Raw genomic sequence first — 18,020 nt, forward strand, 5'->3', positions numbered from 1 at the left:
GAACTTTTTTAAAAGGTTAATGAACAAAGTACTTTAAATAAAGATTGATAGTGTAACAGAATACATACCCTTAAGCACATATTGATTGGCCCTTCTTTTTAAGTTGTACCTCTGCTGCTTGGTGAGGCCTTCTGCAAATGTTTGGTTTCTCTTGAAATTCAAGATTTCTTCAAACATCTTGGGGTCCATGACTCTCTCAATAGTATATATCTATAGTATGTCTCACTGTCTATAGTTTGACTTTTAATCGCTCCGACTCCCAACACAGTTGCTCAACCTTTTATGTTTGTTAATTGAGCAAGCAATCAGCACACCTGAACCCCTCCAAATTTTCTGACACCATGTTAAAGGGATATTTCACATTTCAAACATGTTTGGACCATTTATTTCTTAATCTACTCAGAATTGTGTGAGCACCCCAGACATTTTTACGTTGCTTGATTAAGTATTTAGATATTAGGTATATCCTATACCAACCCATTGTATACCCATTGTCAAATAGCAGATCATCATCTGAAAGTGTGAGAACTACTGATTTAGAAGGCATTTGTAGAATAAGCCTGGTCTCAATGGGTTAAGGTTACTACTCATGGTTACTGGTTGTCATGGTTACTCGTTCTAATGAGATAACTGAGCAAAGGCTGGGCTTCATGGCAAGGGAAATTTGCTCTTGCAAATACCCCTATACACAAAATGCTACTTTGGCTATAAAAAAATAGCTGATCTACAAGCTCATAGCGCGGCACCGAGTGCCGCACTACGAGCTTGTAGATCTGCTATTTTTGAATAGCCAAAATGTAAAATAATGCTTTTTAGCTCGTGCGTGCGTGCGTGCGTGTTGCTAACCATTGACAGGCCTTGTGAATAGGCCGCTGGGGTCAGCGGCGCCGATGTCTCCAGCCATCGGATGTGGTGCGGTGTGCGCGAACACGTTCGTGAGCTGCTCCCTGAACTCCTGGTCAGGGATCCGTGTCACCATGTCCACCACCAGCTTTGGCTTCCTCTTCTTCTTCCTTGGTGGAGTCTGGACATCCTGGAGAGGAGAGGAGAGGGGAACATAATCGTCTCTGTCGGGTTGAAACCTCCTTATGTCCGAAACTGTTACTTTTCAGGATTCAAATTAAAAAAAAAAATCGCAAAAGTAGCAGATCTGCAAGCTCGAAACGCGCGCGGTTCGAGCTTGCAGATCTGCTACTTTTGATGCTTTTGTGTGACGCTGTAGTACGATCAAGTAGGGCGTTAATTTACAAAAAAACAAAGAAATAAGAGATTTCTGTCCCGACAATAAGGATACAATGAACACAAACACACACCTCGTCGTCGCTGCTCTCCTGGCTTTCCTCCGCCTGCAGGAGGAACAATTTGTGCAAATCTTTGAATATATATATATTTTTTGTTTTAAGCGAACATTTGTAACTCAGATGTTTACTTCTGGGGCCCCTGGAACAAAATATTTTACAAATGTTCGCGCTATGAGCTTGTAGATCTGCTATTTTTGAATAGCCAAAGTATGAAATAATGGTTATAGCTAAAATGACACAGATGCGTTCCCGGATTGAAAGTGCAATTGACTTTACTGGAGTTCCAGACAGGCCTACAGGTTGCCTACATGGGCACAACATAAAATGTGGGCAGTGGTCTAAACAGAAAACAATCAACATCAGCCAACCAAGACGAATTCAACGCAATAGGCTCTATGCACAGCAGCCATATTATCACTTCCTTCACAGGTGTTAACAGTGATACTAATGAAGGCTTTGTTCCATTTAGTGTAGCACTGTAGTTCTCAGATTTTTTAATTTCAGATTTCCACAACCCCCATAACTCTGAGAGTGTTTCTAGTGAGCCAACATGCACAATATCAGCACCCTGACTCCGTCCGACCAGAATGGAACAGAGCCTTCATTAGTATCATTGATAACACCTGTGAATGCCTTACAATATGGCTGCTGTGCATATGGCCTATTAGCATAAACATGAATGACTATAAGGTTAGGATAAAACAGGCAGCTCTTACATAAATGCACACAGAGCATTGCCATCTAACAAATTGTAAAGTATACATGATTTGAACATGCTATTTACACGTTTTGTAGCAATTGTAGAAATACTGGGCCTTAAATGGCTACCTTACATTACTTACTTTAACATTTCGGACCGAATAGACAATTGTATATCTTCCTTAGTACCCACTCTTCCTGTTACAACAATTACATAGCAAATAAACTTACATATTTGCACCTATGCACACCAAGTGGAAGGACTGTGGGAATTGGGAAAAGGAAGGTAAAGCTTGATGATGAGAGGTGGACAAATACTTGTGAAGTAGGCTAGTAGAGAACATGTGTACTGTAGAGAATGATTGGAGAGAGGGTTGACTGACTATGGAAAGTAGACTGACTAACTAATCAATGACAGGTGCAGGAAATTTGGCACATGTGAGGAATTCACCAAATCAAGCCTATGCTGGGGTTGCCATGGCGATCAATTAGCTCATTAATAGGCCACTGCCAGAGCCTTTTCTATGCAATGCTAATGAGGGAAGAAATGGGATCAGTTAGCCAGTATGTATTTTGAGTCGGAATTTGAAAGTGTCCAGGGAGGGGGCGAACCTAACAGTGGACTGAAGGCTGTTCCAGAGTTTTGGGCCAACCACGGAAAAGGCTCGGTTTCCTTTTTGCTTCAAACGGGTGTTTGGGACTTTGAGAAGCCTCTGGTCAGAGGATCTCAGTGGCCTGCCTGGTGCTGTCAGCGGGGCCCAGTAGTTCAGCCATGTAGGGTGGTGCTAGTCCATTTAGTGCTTTAAAAACAAAGACCAGTACAGGGGTGATGTGGTCCCTCCTACGGGTGCCCACCTGAACATGTGTTTTGACCAAAACGTCTCATTTTCAGCTGCTTTAAGGATTGCCACTTTAAAACTGATCGATATGAACAGTTCTCCTCAACTTGGGAGTCTGGCAGTCACAGAATAACAATGTGATTAATTAATGATTTGAATGATGATGGGGTTGAGCATTTATAATCAGACTATCCACTCATCCCTGAATCATCTCTTTAAGCAGACTACTCTTTATGGAGCAGTGCTTTTTTCTCTTGGTCATGAGTTACAGTCCATTTGACATCATTCTACAGTAAGTCTCATAGAGAGAGTTTGAAGTGTCTTGTCACCTATATCTCTGAATGTTCATACTATTTCTTCTGGATTCCTGTCTGAACACACATGCGGGTGTGCGTACGCACCTGTGTGTGTGTGTGTGTGTGTGTGTGTGTGTGTGTAAAGAAATGCGAAGGTCAGGATTGATGTCAGTATCAGCTGACTCTCCTCCATTTGATAGCTGAAGGAGTGCGAAATGTCAAAAGAGTCATTTTTACATCTACTCGGACTCCCCCTCGTCCCCTTAAAGTAGCTTGATTCAATATTTTGATATGTGATATTCATTTGATCAGACACTGTAACTGAAATCCATTTTATGTCTAAATTCTGTCCTGCACAATAATTACAGTCTGGGTAGCTTTATTCTGCATTTCACCTGAATAACCAATACAACAAGGATACTGACAGATCATTTCATATGTGTATCACCCACCCACACACGCAAGAGAAGTGCAGGACAGATGGGGACTTCTGTGATGGTTACATCTGTATGACGTTGCTACACACAAACGTCCTCGTCTTTTATGAGACTTTATTTTTATTACTAGTGCATTTTCATTAAAGATAGGGTATATTTTTAAGTTTTTAGTTCAAATGTGAAAGCCCTATATTGTTTTATTGTTCAGTAACAGGAGTCTCCCCATCTCTTTAATAAACAGAAAATGTTTTAGGTAGGTAAAGAAAATTCAGCCAATCAGTTACGAGTACCCATTCACTTGTTTAATCTGTATCCTGACTGAGTTCTCTACCCTGACACAATCGGTATCCCAACCTGAAAATGTATTTTCAGTTTACTAAAGAGCGGAAGAGACATGGAGACCCCCGTTAGTGAACAAAGACTCTATAGGCTAGCAATGATTACTATCAGAATAGAGCTATTTAACAAATAAAGCCAGCGCATTCTAAAAAACTGAGAAGCTTGCAGTGCATTCTATGACGCACCTGTCACTCACTTTCAGGACTCTCCCCGTAGCCACCTTGGACTCACACGATTGGACAGAGGGGGAAAAGCAGTATCTGTCTCGAGCATTTATCTGCTTCAAATAAACGCAAGGTGTGCGCGACACGTGGAAAGATGCGCAAGACCGCTCAATTCTCATTAAAAAGCATTGGCAGATTCCGCCCCATAGGTCAAATAAAAGTGTGGTGTGCCCTTACCCTACCTTTAACCAAGAGTATCAATACTTGTGCACCAGTGCATTAAACAGAAAACAGTCCATAAGCCAAACACAATTGATACACAGCTTTAATGACAGACGTCCAAACACAAGTGTAACAATAAATTAACACAAAGTCAATGTCATAAAAAAAAAACTACATTATGTTTGATAACAGATAACTCATAAACAAACATAAGCTGTGATGTAAAACTACACATCAACGGTCAGGAAATACAACTTGCATCAACACACACACACACACACACACACACACACACACACACACACACACACACACACACACACACACACACACACACACACACACACACACACACACACACACACACACACTATTACTGTACTTGTGAGGGCATCCAAATTTTAGGAATGCAACAGCCGAAAATAGCCCCAAAAAAAGCCTATCTACAAGCTGACGTGTTGTGATCTTGTAGATAGCATAAAACAACCATTTCTCCAGTGAGGACCAGGAAAACGGGCCTCACAATGTATATTTCTCAAATTCTACTATACTTGTGGGGACATTTGACCCTCACATGTACAACAACACACACACACACACACACACACACACACACACACACACACACACACACACACTCTTCCTCCAGTCTGTTGTTGGAGTACGCCGCCCCCTGCTGTTCTGTATGTGTCATTGATCCGGAGATTCAACAGAGGAAAACAGCTTGTTGCTCAAGGAAAACGTTGGCTGTTTGATGGAAAGTATTGGCCATTGAGTGGGGATTTTAACTCGCAACCGCTGGGCTGCAGGACAGTCACCACCTCCTGGTACTGGAGCTGCCCTTGTACCCACCCAGGACCCAAACCTTATATCTCCACATTTCAACGTATGTCTTTTTCTTCCGTGAATAAACTTGATTGTACAACGGAGTCACGCAAAAACATTAGCCCATCTACAAGCTCACAACGCATCGCGGCGTGTTGTGACTGTTGTCAGCTTGTAGATCTGCTTTTTCTGCTACTTTTTTGAAACATTTTGAAAGTGGTTAAGGGTGTTGCAGATTGTAGGGCTCGTCCGAGGACCACGTTGAAAGACAAGGGCCCCATTTTGCTCGTATTAAGTACCAGGTCTTATATGACCTAACTTAAGACCTGGAGGCGTGGCCAATGCTGTTTGGCTATCTTGAGAGGCCCAGCAGCATTGGCCACACCTCCAGGTCTTAAGTTAAGCCATAAGACCTGGTACTTAACACACTTCCTGCAAAAGACGCATATATGCGTCCTTTAAAAATAATAATAATGTTTTCAGTGATTACGCTAGAGGGCGCTCTTCACCAACCTATGAATGATCCCTTGACTGCGAGAGAATGATAAAAGCGGAAATGACGTCATTCCCCCAAAAATAACCCCCCCCCCATAACCCCATGTTATGAGATGTAGAAAAACACATCTAGCTCGGATTTCTTCTCCCAGACTGCGTTTTTTGGTGAAAACGAGCCATATTCACCTGCCGATAACAGCAGAACGGATGAATGTTTTTGTTCTGGTGGATAGAAGAGACCCTCCGCATCCCGCCAGACAGCCTTTGTTTACATCCGTGTCCACATCGTGGCTTCCGTGGCTCTCTGTGGATGGTCAAAAGAAGGTAAAAAAAACGCTGGCAGTGGCGGGTGAATTAATGAATTAATACCTGGCAGTTGATGTGTTAAGACGCGAAAAATAGGGCCCACAGTGTCTGTTGGTTTTAGAACTATTGAACCAATGAAAAGGTTTTAACAAGAGTTTTGTGGCTAAATAACTACATTGGAACACACACGTTTTTTCCCTGAAAAGTAAAAGGGCTTTTGGACGATACAAGGTTTCTACGACCCGACAGCGATGATAACAACACCAGCAGTACCAGAGGTCCTGGTAGGATAGTAAGGGTCAAGAACCACAAGTTGGGGGGTCCAGGGACCCTTCAAGGTTCCTTGAGAGGGTTACGGATGGGCCCTTACAGGTCTGTAACTCTTGATAGGCTCTATGCACAGCAGCCATATTATCACTTCCTTCACAGGTGTTACCAATGATACTAATGAAGGCTCTGTTCCATTTAGTGTAGCACAGTGGTTTCCACGACCCCCATAACTCTGAGAGTGTACACATGGATTTGTACACTCTCAGTTCTCAGTTACACACCTGTAAGGGGCCATTTGGAAGAACTGTAGACCCACTGGTGTAACAGAGTGTTTCCAGTGAGCCAACAAGCACAATATTAGCACCCTGACTCTGTTTGACCAGAATGGAACAGAGCCTTCACTAGTATCATTGGTAACACCTGTGAATTTCTTCATAATATGGCTGCTGTGAATAGAGCCTATTGCGTACAAATGGAACCAAATGGACCCTTGCCGGGTCCATTTGGTTCCATTTGTACGCTCTCAAGAGTTATGGGTGGTCCTTGAAATCGAAACGTTTGAGGACCGCTGCACTAGATTGACCCCCAGGCCTGCTCCTCCTCCTCCTCAGTCTTCAGTTGCGCCTCCTCTTGACTCCTCCTGGGCTGGCCGGGTTGGAGGAGGAGAGGAGCTTCTCCGCCGCGCGACTCCTCTTTTTCTTCTCGGCCTCCTTCACTCCTCCGCCCCCCTCTGCTCCTCCCTTCTCTCTGTCCCTCTCCTTGTCTCTGCTGCTCCCTCGCTCCGAGAGCTTAGTGGAGGAGTTACTGCCTGGGTGAGAGAGTAAATATAAGGCTTATGTCATTATAAGCTCTATGCACAGCAGCCATATTATCCCTTCCTTCACAGGTGTTACCAGTGATACTAATGAAGGCTCTGTTCCATTTAGTGTAGCACAGGGGTTCCCAAAGTCGGGGTCGCGACCCAAAGTGGGGTCGCGGGACACTGACCGTGGGGTCGCGAAATTATTTTTGTTAATTAAAAATATTTTACACTGAAATAGTATATATTAACCATAACTGTTACAAAGTTTTAAATAAAGAATGTAAGGTTAAAATGATGCAATGTAGAATGTGTGGAATCAACATGAAAGGAAAAAAGTCGTGTTGTCTTTCTTTTTTTTCCCGCAACCTGTGAGGTAATTAAGGAGCGACAGGCCGCAGCTGCAACAAGGCACAGAGAGCGAGTGCGGAGGTCAGCTCACGTTGTGTTGTTGCGGAGTGATTTTGTGTATGCAATTAACACAAATCAAAAGGCTTTAAGCCAGCATAGTTGTGATAAAAATGAAACGTTGGTTAATACCGGCCAAAGATAAAGAGAAGCCACAAGAGGAGAGTGGCGAAACAATTCCACCGTCAAACAGCCCCAGCCCCAGCCCCAGCCCAGCAGAAGAGAGCACACCCCAGGGAGGAGACCGGGGTGTGGGCAAAACAAAGGAGAAGCAGCCCCCTGACAAGCCTTCCTCCAAAAAGATAAGAAAAAGACAGCAGCCTCTCCAGTCTTCCTCACAGAGGAAAAGAGTATATCGAGAGGACTATATCAAATATGGATTCACATACAACCAAAAAGAACAACAGCCCCAATGTGTTATTTGTAATTATTTGCTTGCACATGAAAGCATGAAGCCTACAAAAATGCTACGACATTTAACAACTACTCATGCCGAGTACGCTGATAAACCAGTGGAATTCTTTCGCCGAAAACAACGAGCGTTGCTCGGCGAAAAGGAGACCATGACAAAACAAACTAAAATCTCGGCCAAAGCCCAAATGGCATCATATGAGGTTGCATACTTATTTGCACAGACAAAAAAGCCACATACAATTGGGGAAATCCTTATTAAACCCTCTGCTATAGTTATGAGTCGGATTATGCATGGTGATAAATTTGCCAAGGAGCTGGATACAGTGCCCCTGTCTGATAACACCATTAGCAGGCGCATCACTGACATGGCACAGGACGTTAAGTGTCAACTGACTGACAGAGTGAAGAAATCAAAATATGCTTTGCAGTTAGATGAGTCCACAGATATTGCAAACTGTGCCCAGCTGCTTGTATTTGTGAGATACCGTTTTGAAGGAAAACTGGAAGAGGGGCTGCTCACTTGTACTACGCTGGAGGGAACGTGTACAGGCGAGGACATTTTCACAAAACTTGACAACAAGCTAAAAGAAGAGGGACTGTCTTGGGATGATTGCATCGGGGTTTGTACAGACGGTGCGGGGGCCATGATGGGGAATAGGACGGGACTGAAAGCTAGAGTCTTAAAAGTGGCTCCTCACATAAAGTTTACGCACTGCATTATTCACAGAGAGGCTCTTGCAAGCAAAACACTCCAACCAGAGCTTAAAAGTGTTCTTGATACTGCGACGAAAATGGTCAACTTTATAAAATCACGTCCAATCAACACCAGGCTATTTGCAACTCTCTGCAACAAACTGGGCTCGGAGCACGAAGGCCTGCTGTTCCATACTGAGGTGAGATGGCTGTCCAGGGGAAATGTTCTCACCCGCGTGTTTGAGCTGCGGGATGAGGTGCGCTTATTTCTGATGGAGAAAGCACCAGAGCTGGCTGAGCACCTGACTAAACCTGAATGGGTAGCAAGGCTGGCGTATTTATCTTGCATATTTGATAAACTGAATGGACTTAATCTGCCCTTGCAAGGTGACAACACAAACATCCTTTCCCTGAGTGACAAAATCCATGGATTCACAAGGAAACTCGAGCGGTGGACTGCGCGAGTTGAAATGGGCACGATTGATATGTTTTCTGAGCTTCATGAATTCATGGAGGAAAATGAACTAAGTGTTAACATTGTGAAGCGCTCTATCACTGCTCACCTGCGAGCCCTCCAGGAACGTTTTCACAAATATTTCTCAAAGGAAACAGCACCAGAACAACATGACTGGATAAGATCACCATTCACTGTGACCGCTGCGCAGCACCTGTCATCCGACGTGGAGGACGCACTTGATGAGCTGTCAAGTGATCGGACCTTAAAGACAGCGTTTGGTACTATGCCGCTTGCCGAGTTTTGGATTTCAGTCGAGAGGGAATACCCACAGCTATACAAGGCTGCAATGGACGTACTGATACAGTTTGGATCTACGTACTTATGTGAAAAGACTTTCTCAGCACTGACTTACATTAAAAATAAGTACAGGTCGAAATTAAACGTGGAAGATGATCTCCGAGTGGCCGTCTCTCAAATTAAACCCAGAATGGACTTGTTGTGCTCCCAGCATAGTGCCCACCCATCTCATTAGGTACTGTAAATGTGATTGATTGAATTCTATCTATAATATTAACAAGATTATTAACAGTACAAGCTGCAGCTGTACTGAAACGTCAAACTAAAAGTATAACACAATTTACACATAAAAAAATCATTGTGGTCTGTTCACTGTTGTACTTGGTTAATAGTAAATAAATTACTTATATACTGTAAAAATATTTTGGTTATGTGTGCTATTTTTGTTTGTGTCATTATGCCTATGTGTTGAGAATAGCCCTAGGCTTACATGTGCGCTCAAATGCGCACCAAACGTGTTTAAGTTTATGTTCATAAATGTCAAAAATTCTATACTGCATATTTGATAAACTGAATGGACTTACTCTGTCCTTGCAAGGTGACAACACAAACATAAAACCGAAATAAAGTCACAAAAAAAGTAACTTTATCCGCGGGAGACCCGAAAAAAATCGCGCGCGCGCGCACGGGGGACACATGCACGCGCGATGCGCGCGCGTGCATGTGTCCCGTGTCGGGGTCGCGAGTCAATAACGGCCTTATTTTGGGGTCGCGGGCTGAAAAGTTTGGGAACCCATGGTGTAGCACAGTAGTTCTCAGATTTTTGAATTTCAGATTTCCACGACCCCCATAACTCTGAGTGTACAAATGGAACCAAATGGACCCATAAGGGTCCATTTGGTTCCATTTGTACACTCTCAGAGTTACACACCCGTAAAGGGCCATTTGGGAGTGTTTCCAGTGAGCCAACATGCACAATATCAGCACCCTGACTCCGTCTGACCAGAATGGAACAGAGCCTTCATTAGTATCATTGATAACACCTGTGAATGTCTTACAATATGGCTGCTGTGCATAGGGCCTATCAGTTAAATAACTGATTCACAAATATCCTTATTCTTCTTTGATGATGATAATGTTAATTGGTTGTCTGCAGACTAGTGATTATGAATTCTTAACCAGTTAAAGGGATAGTTCACCGCCAAAATGACTTTTTTTTCCCGGAGGCATTAGCATCTTTCCGCCGGTCATCAAGTTATTGGCTTAGGAATGCCACAACAACAAAATCCATGAATTCAAGTCTCCATGGGGTGTGTAATTGATAGAAAAAAAGTTATTTTTGGGGGTGAACTATCCAAATAAAACCTACTATAACTCAACAGAATAGTGACGCTAGGGTTCACGTTAAACACTGAGGAGTGTCATACCTTCTTCATGAGTACTGGGAGGTTCTCTCTCCATCCTGAACTCCTCCTTAGCGTCCTCCTCTGAGCCCAGCTTCCCTACACACGCGCACGCACACACGTGCACAAACACACACAATCATTATTAAAGGATCTTAGTCCAACACCAGCTACTGAGGTGTTTGAACCAGAGCATCGGAGCAGGGCGGGGAGCTGGTTTATAAAAAAGGTAGCCAGCGTTTTGACCTTATTTTGCCGGCCCGCGGAAGCCACGATGTGGACACGTATGTAAACAAAAGCTGTCTGGAGGACGAGGATCTCTTCTATCTACCAGATAAAAACAATCGTAACCACAACCGATCTTCCGTTCTTTAGTTATTGGCAGTTGAATATAGCTTGTTTTCACCAAGAACGCAATCTGGGAAAAGTCGGGGGAGATCAACATGAGTGGAGAGCAGACGTGACAACCGCCCCCTGGAGCGGCATTTCCCCCAGCTCAGCTCCGCTCCGCTCACATGCTCTGGTTTGAACCCAAGCTGAACGGGGCTGACGCGCTTATTTAATATTATTAAAATACTGTTCCCTATTTGTTAAGTGTTTAAAGCATGCAGTGCAGGTTGTTCTTCACCTGACAATAACAGAATGCTTCCCACCCATATACCTGAGCCCACAGCGCCACACAGTACACCACATACATTTGATTTAATTTCCCAACCCATTTGGCTCCTACAATCATCAATGATGTTGTGTTAATGAGGTGTGTGTGGACTCTTTTCCCGGCGTTTACCCCGGGTTGACGTGGTTTTGAGGTTAAGTTTAGGCATGGTTTCTGTGAGGTTATAGTTAAGGTTAGGCATAGTTTTGGTGAAGTTAAAGGTTAGGGTTTAGGCGCCACCTGGGCGACACACCAAAGGAAGAGGGAGTCCCGGGGTGTGTGACTGCATGTGGGAGTTGAAGACCTCATACCTTCTTTAACGTCTTGGATGATGTCATCAGGCAGAGAGAAGCTCTTCTCCGAGTTGGGAAACGGCAAAATCTCTGACTCATGCTGCACACACACGCGCACACACACACACACACACACACACACACACACACACACACACACACACACACACACACACACACACACACACACACACACACACACACACACACACACACACACACACACACACACACACACACACACACACACACACACACACACACACACACACACACACACACACACACACACACACACACACACACACACACGCGAGTCAGCTAATGGAGAAATACCCACATTGAAAGCTCATAAGAACAATCAGAAACATATACATGCACACACCAAGGTTTCCGTTAGTCGGTAACTCAGTATATACTGGCCATTGACCAATAAAAAAAAATATTGGCCGTTAATTATAATATATAAACATCACCGGCCATGGTGGCCAATTTAGAAAGTGATGTTGTTATGCCATTTTATAATTTAAGCCTATTATTAATATTATTATTATTTGGATAAAAGTAAAAGGGAAGTCTGGAAATCTCTGTTGGAACTGTTACCCCTGCGACCCGAAGCGGTTGAAGATGGATGGATGGATGAAGTAACGAGACATTGCAATACGTAGTTTACAACCATTAACGCTCTCAGTGCCAAGCCCCGAGTTATCCCGAGTTTTTTCTGAATGCCCTCAGTGCCAGAACGAGAAATCCCGAGTTTTTAGTTAATGTTGTTCTATAGGCCGTCACGGCCTGATCTTGAATCCGAAGGGAGCAGTAAAACTTTAGCACAAAAGGATACGGAAATAATCGATTTCGGAAATAATCGTTCCCGTCGACTCCATGTTTGCAGTTTTTTTTCTTTCGCCTGTATCTCTGTTCTTTATTTTTTGTCCATTTTTCCGAGGAGACGCGTGTTTCCAACGGCCTGTAGCGAAGGGGACACTAGCTCCGGATGCAATGTTTTGCTTCCGGAGCAATAGTGAGAGACTCTGTATTTTTCTGTTTTTGGTTATCATGTTGTTATTATGGGTTAGATTTGTATGATTTCTATGTGATGTCTTTTTGCTCTGTTTTTGTTTGATTATTTATAGACATTTAATACAAGAGCCATATTGTTATGTTATATAATTGAAAAATGGCAATAAATATATTGTTTAAAAAAAAATAGTGAGAGACTCCTGCTCCGGAAACACACAGTGAATCGGTCGATAAATATGGATCTATATGGATCTAAACTTTTATGACAACTTTAAAACTACTAAAAACACGAAAATCGCTCGAAAATCGCTTGGCACTGGGTGAGTACATTATGAAAATACTCTGGCAGTCAAAGAGTTAAAACCTATCAATCATAATCATTTAAAGTTTTTATTGTGATCTTAATGTCAGTGCGGGTTCATTCCTGACAGCCTGCTGTGCGCTGCAGTTATCTGATAAATCAGCATATTCGTTGTAGGTTAGCAACACCATCATGTGGCGAAGCACTAATCAAGCTTTACACAGCTGCGTTCGGTTTCTCTCCTGATCAGCGCTGAGTACGGGTCCTCTTGGTTTGCTCGGGTGTTATGATAAACAGACCCGGCGGGCCCCGAGGTAATAGAATCTGAATCAACCCGGACCCAATTTAAGGTAATAAAACAGTTATGGGTCGTGGATATTATACAAGCAAGCACAGTGACTCACTGCAATGGAGAAAGCGGTGTACAGTAAGTTGCACATTGCAGGCAAGTAGTCATCCTTGCACCATTATGACATAACATTAACAACACAAAAACAAAAGCTGCAGTTAACTGCATATTAAGTTTGAATGGGATGTAAAGACCGAAACATCATTTTAGTTTGTTGCGAGAAGAAGCGCAGCGCTAACGTAACGAGGTGTAATGATCAGTTGGGTGCACGACATGTATCTGCATATTTTTGCATAATCGTCATAATCGTTTCCATGTTGAAAACTTTTCACACATTTTCAAATATTAAAAAAGCAGAAATAGCAGATCCACAAGTGTGTAAGCTTGTAGATCGGCTATTTCTGCAATTTGTACATGTATGAAGTTATTAAATGATAATAATTTGTATATTTCAGTTATTTGTCAAATCTGCCCTGTGCAATTGTTATTACGAAGCCTATAAAAGGCTTCATATGTTCCAATGTTCAATGCCAAACAAGCCGAAACCCTGACACACACACACACACACACACACACACACACACACACACACACACACACACACACACACACACACACACACACACACACACACACACACACACACACACACACACACACACACACACACACAGTGTTCATCCTCACCAAGGCTTGCATGTCGTACATGGTTCCCAGGTGATCCCAGATGACAGCAGAGGACACCTGCCTGCCGATGTTCTGGCTGAACTTATCTCTGATGCAGATCATGTGGAAATGACGGTTTACTCCTAGACACACACAGACAGACAGACAAATAATTGTGAATAATGGAATAACAATTCATACGTTTCCCTCTAAATCTTATTATTGTCCCCACGCCCTCACCCTATTATTCTTTTGTCTTTAAATGTTTTGATGAATTGTACCTCTGGGCTTTTTTTGCAAACTTAATTTTTTTACTAAATGGTGTTATACCACGATTTTGTAACCCAAGCCTTCTTATCAACTGACAGGGGGGACGTTCCCTGGTTAGACGTAGCGAGTGGAAGGAACACGTTATTCCAACCAGTTCCTTTCCCCTCCATCAGGCGCCCCGGCTGACCAGGGGGAGGCAGTGAGACCAGGGGGTACAGAGGGCACCTACCCTAGGGGACACGGGGTGAAAGTGCAAACTCCACACAGAAAGGCCCTTTCACCAACCCCACCTAGGGTATGGGCACTGATGACGCCGGAGGAGAGAACACGCTCCCAGCACCCACAGCGTCCCCGGCGGGAATGGAACCAAGGACCTTTTAGCTGTGAGGCGACAGCGCTACCGACTGTGACATATTTTTGCAAACTGTTAATTAAGTATTCAATCAATATCTTTTTTTGTTTTCATAAAATAATATTCTTCTAAATTGTCATTTAATAGAAAGATTCTGTATTAGTCCTTGCGGAAATTCCTTTTGTGCCAAGCAGCCATTAGGACACAGAAATCACACAATCAATCATATATAAAACAAACAAACAACCAACACAAATATATAACAAATCACACATTTCATTGACAATACAACACATCCCTTGCAGAGAAAACAGTCATAGTTAGTGAGAGGCATCACATTATGGCTGTGATGACGGCACATCATTTAAGAGTTTGAAGAAAGATAATTATAGTGTCTGTTTTGAATCCTATGTGACAGATTCACACCACCTTGGCTTGAACTGAAAGGAGATTAAAAAAACTCCCGCCTTCTTCAAATGCAAGAAAAAAATGTTTAATGGAAATATAACCAACAACGTTTCGGTCCATAATATTAGACATTCATCAGGTTATACATTATTACACCCCTTTGGGCATTTATGAAGAGATACATTTCTACTCTGGGTTTTTTTCCCCCCCATGAGAAGATCATAGCCTGCTGAGGATTAGTGAGTAAGTAATTAACCCATTAAAACCAGGAAAGCATCTGTGTCACTTATATGTCCATCTATCTATCTATCTATCTATCTATACACACACACACACACACACACAAGTTGTCAAACGAAGTGTACTTTGACTATTAAAAAATAGCCAAAGATCTGCTATTTTTGAAAAATCTTGAAATATTGTGCAAATCCTTGAATATATATATATATATTGTTTAAAGCTAACATTTTTCACTCAGATCTTAGCTTCTGTGGGGTCCCTGCAACATCATATCTGTGGCCAAATACATATAATGTTGGGGGTCCCTGACATGAAAAGGTTTTGTGCACCACTGATATAGTAGCAACAAAACTGTTATTAATATTAATATACTATTCTTAATAGGTTAATACATTTTCACAAATGTAAAGTGCATTATAAATAGAATCCATTATTATTATTAATAAACAAACAAACAAACAAACAAACAACAACCACCAATAAAGATGAGATGTTAATCAGATAAGAGAGAGATAAATGACTGAACAATATTCAAACTTCAGCTGAAAGAAAGAATTGCTTATTTATTAATTGTATTCATTTATTTTCAACAAACTAACAACAGTTAAAAATGTTTCAATATAAGATCGTCGTCAAATCATTTAAAAAAAAAAGCATCTTGTGTCTCAGACTGAAGACAGACAGACACATAGGATAGGTCCGTGACGTCACAAACAATCCGGACGTGTGTGCCGTGTTGCCAGATTGTGTGAGAGAAACAAGCAACCACCAGGTCTATGAAAACGAGCCCAAAAGCAGCAACTATTATTAGGCCTCATGAGCACTTTAAACCCAATATACATTGACTATTTGAAAATAGTAGATCTACAAGGTCCCAACGTGTAGCGATGCGACATGTTGTGACCTTGTAGATCTGCTTCTTTTTTTTATTGAGAAAAAAAAAGGTGAAAGATGTATAATATTTTAAGAACATATTTAACAACACAAATCTTGTACGGAGGTCCTGGCACTAGATATTTTCAGATGGGAGGTTCTTGGATAATTACATTCCTTCACATGTAAATGTTTCAGAACCACTGGTTTAAACAACATTAGGAAAAATAAATAAATAACTACAGTACAGTTTAGAAACAAGCCCAAAAAAACACACACAACTACCAACATTTACAAGCCCAAAGTCCATAAAGTCCCAAAGCTTATAATAAACAGACCTGGCAACACTGAGTGTGTGTGAGGTCACGAGGTCCTGAGTGTTCTTCGAAGAAAGTTTAGTTGTGTACCCACACTAACAAGTTTTGGAAGGATGTATCTCTGTATATTGATAATGTTGACTCTGACTTTAGCCTTTATTGGCAAAATGTACTGTTTGGCTTCAGTATTAGTAATAAGAAGAAAAATGAGGAATTCATAATTAATTTGATCATTATTCTAGCTACATTTCATATACATAAATCCAAATGTAGCCTTTCCAAACCCATTCTTTGTATTTGAGATTGAAGCCAGGCAGTACATTAAAACAATTTATGACTCAAAAAATAAGAAAGCTGCAAGAACTGTCTTTTTGTGTTCACTCTTTAATGTTTTCTGTTAGTAAATCCCAGTGGCTCTGATGATGTTATATATATGTATTGATAACTTCTATGTTTGTGTTTGTTCGTTTTGTAATTCATGAGAATATAAATAAAGATTTGTAAGAAAAAAAGAAAGTGTAAGTTGTTGGTGTTTTGTGGGTCTAAAATACACCCACTCTGACGTCAGACAGCCACGACATGACGTAAGACCAGTAGTGTAAAGTAGCTAAGTACAGTACTTAAGTAAATTGTTTTGGTATTTTTACTGTACTAGAGTATTTCCAATTTTCAGTACTTTTACTTCAACTCCACTACATCTCAGAGGCAAATATTGTACTTTTACTCCACTACAATTATTTGAAAACTTTTAGTTTAGTTACTTTGTAGATTTCGATTATTATAATTACAAAACATGCATTTCAGCGATTTTCGAAAGATTTGTTTACATTTGAAAACTTGTGAAATGGGACATTCTGCATAATGAGTACTTTACTTTTGGTGCTTTAAGTACATTTTGAAACCAATACTTTTGTACTTTTACTCAAGTACATTTTGAATTCCAGACTTCTACTTGTAACAGAGTATTTCTACATTGCAGTATCGATACTTTTACTTAAGTAAAAAAAAATAGTACTTTCTCCCACCAACTGGACTGAAGTCCGCACTTCCGCTTTTACAACGACGATCAAGTGGTGTGACGTCACCGTCGAAACCTTGGGCATCTTTAACTCTTTGTGTTAGCATCAACGTAGCTAACGGTCGAAGCTAACCCCGGTTTAACTTATTGTGTGTTTACCGTGTGTGTATGTCTAGTCTATGAGTGTTTATGTGCGTGTGTGTGCTTTGTGTGTTTTTACCGACTGGCTTGTGTCCGAGCATGGCGTGGAATAAACACACTTCTACTTCGTGGCTCCAGACCACCGAGGAGTCCTCCACCAGAGCCGAGTCTGGAGGCTTCTCGTCGGTCGGAGTTAGAGCCACCTCTGCCTCCCCCATGTTGGTGTGGTTCTCACATAACAAGCTAACTGGTTAGCATGCTTCTGTTAGCCCTCTGTTCTGAAGACGACGACGACTCTTCTTCTGCCATTTCCGGCTACGCTGCTGCAGCTGTAGTGCCGCCACATTACTGCCCCCTAGAGCTATAGTGGTTCTCAAACCTTTTCATGTCAATGGTATGGCTCTATGCACAGCAGCCATTATGAAGACATTCACAGGTGTTACCAATGATACT

General features: G+C 41.9%; 2 protein-coding genes across 2 annotated transcripts in view; both read right to left on the bottom strand.

The window, feature by feature from the left end:
- LOC311052793 (glycerol-3-phosphate dehydrogenase [NAD(+)], cytoplasmic) overlaps positions 1–18,020 on the bottom strand; it is a 346,962-nt gene that overhangs the window by 73,419 nt on the left and 255,523 nt on the right. The window lies entirely within an intron of this gene.
- mrgbp (MRG/MORF4L binding protein) lies at positions 4,383–17,854 on the bottom strand. The gene is made up of 5 exons (XM_084068003.1): positions 17,647–17,854; positions 13,970–14,091; positions 11,631–11,712; positions 10,689–10,763; positions 4,383–7,001 (listed from the first exon to the last, which is right to left on the bottom strand). Exons 1-5 carry the CDS (start codon positions 17,783–17,785, stop codon positions 6,808–6,810), a joined length of 612 nt encoding a protein of 203 aa, XP_083924129.1. The 5' UTR covers positions 17,786–17,854; the 3' UTR covers positions 4,383–6,807.

The sequence above is a fragment of the Gymnoscopelus microlampas genome (genome assembly GCF_963454915.1).
Source record: "Gymnoscopelus microlampas genome assembly, chromosome: 10".
Lineage (NCBI taxonomy): Eukaryota > Metazoa > Chordata > Actinopteri > Myctophiformes > Myctophidae > Gymnoscopelus > Gymnoscopelus microlampas.

Bases quoted from the DNA above. Each gene is read 5' to 3' on its own strand.
- mrgbp (XM_084068003.1), bottom strand. From the start codon at position 17,785: ATGGGGGAGGCAGAGGTGGCTCTAACTCCGACCGACGAGAAGCCTCCA. The intron at 14,092-17,646 runs GTAAAAACACAC...GTGTGTGTCTAG, and splicing joins GCTCGGACACAAGCCAGTCG to GAGTAAACCGTCATTTCCAC. The intron at 11,713-13,969 runs GTGAGGATGAAC...GTGTGTGTGCAG, and splicing joins TGTACGACATGCAAGCCTTG to CATGAGTCAGAGATTTTGCC.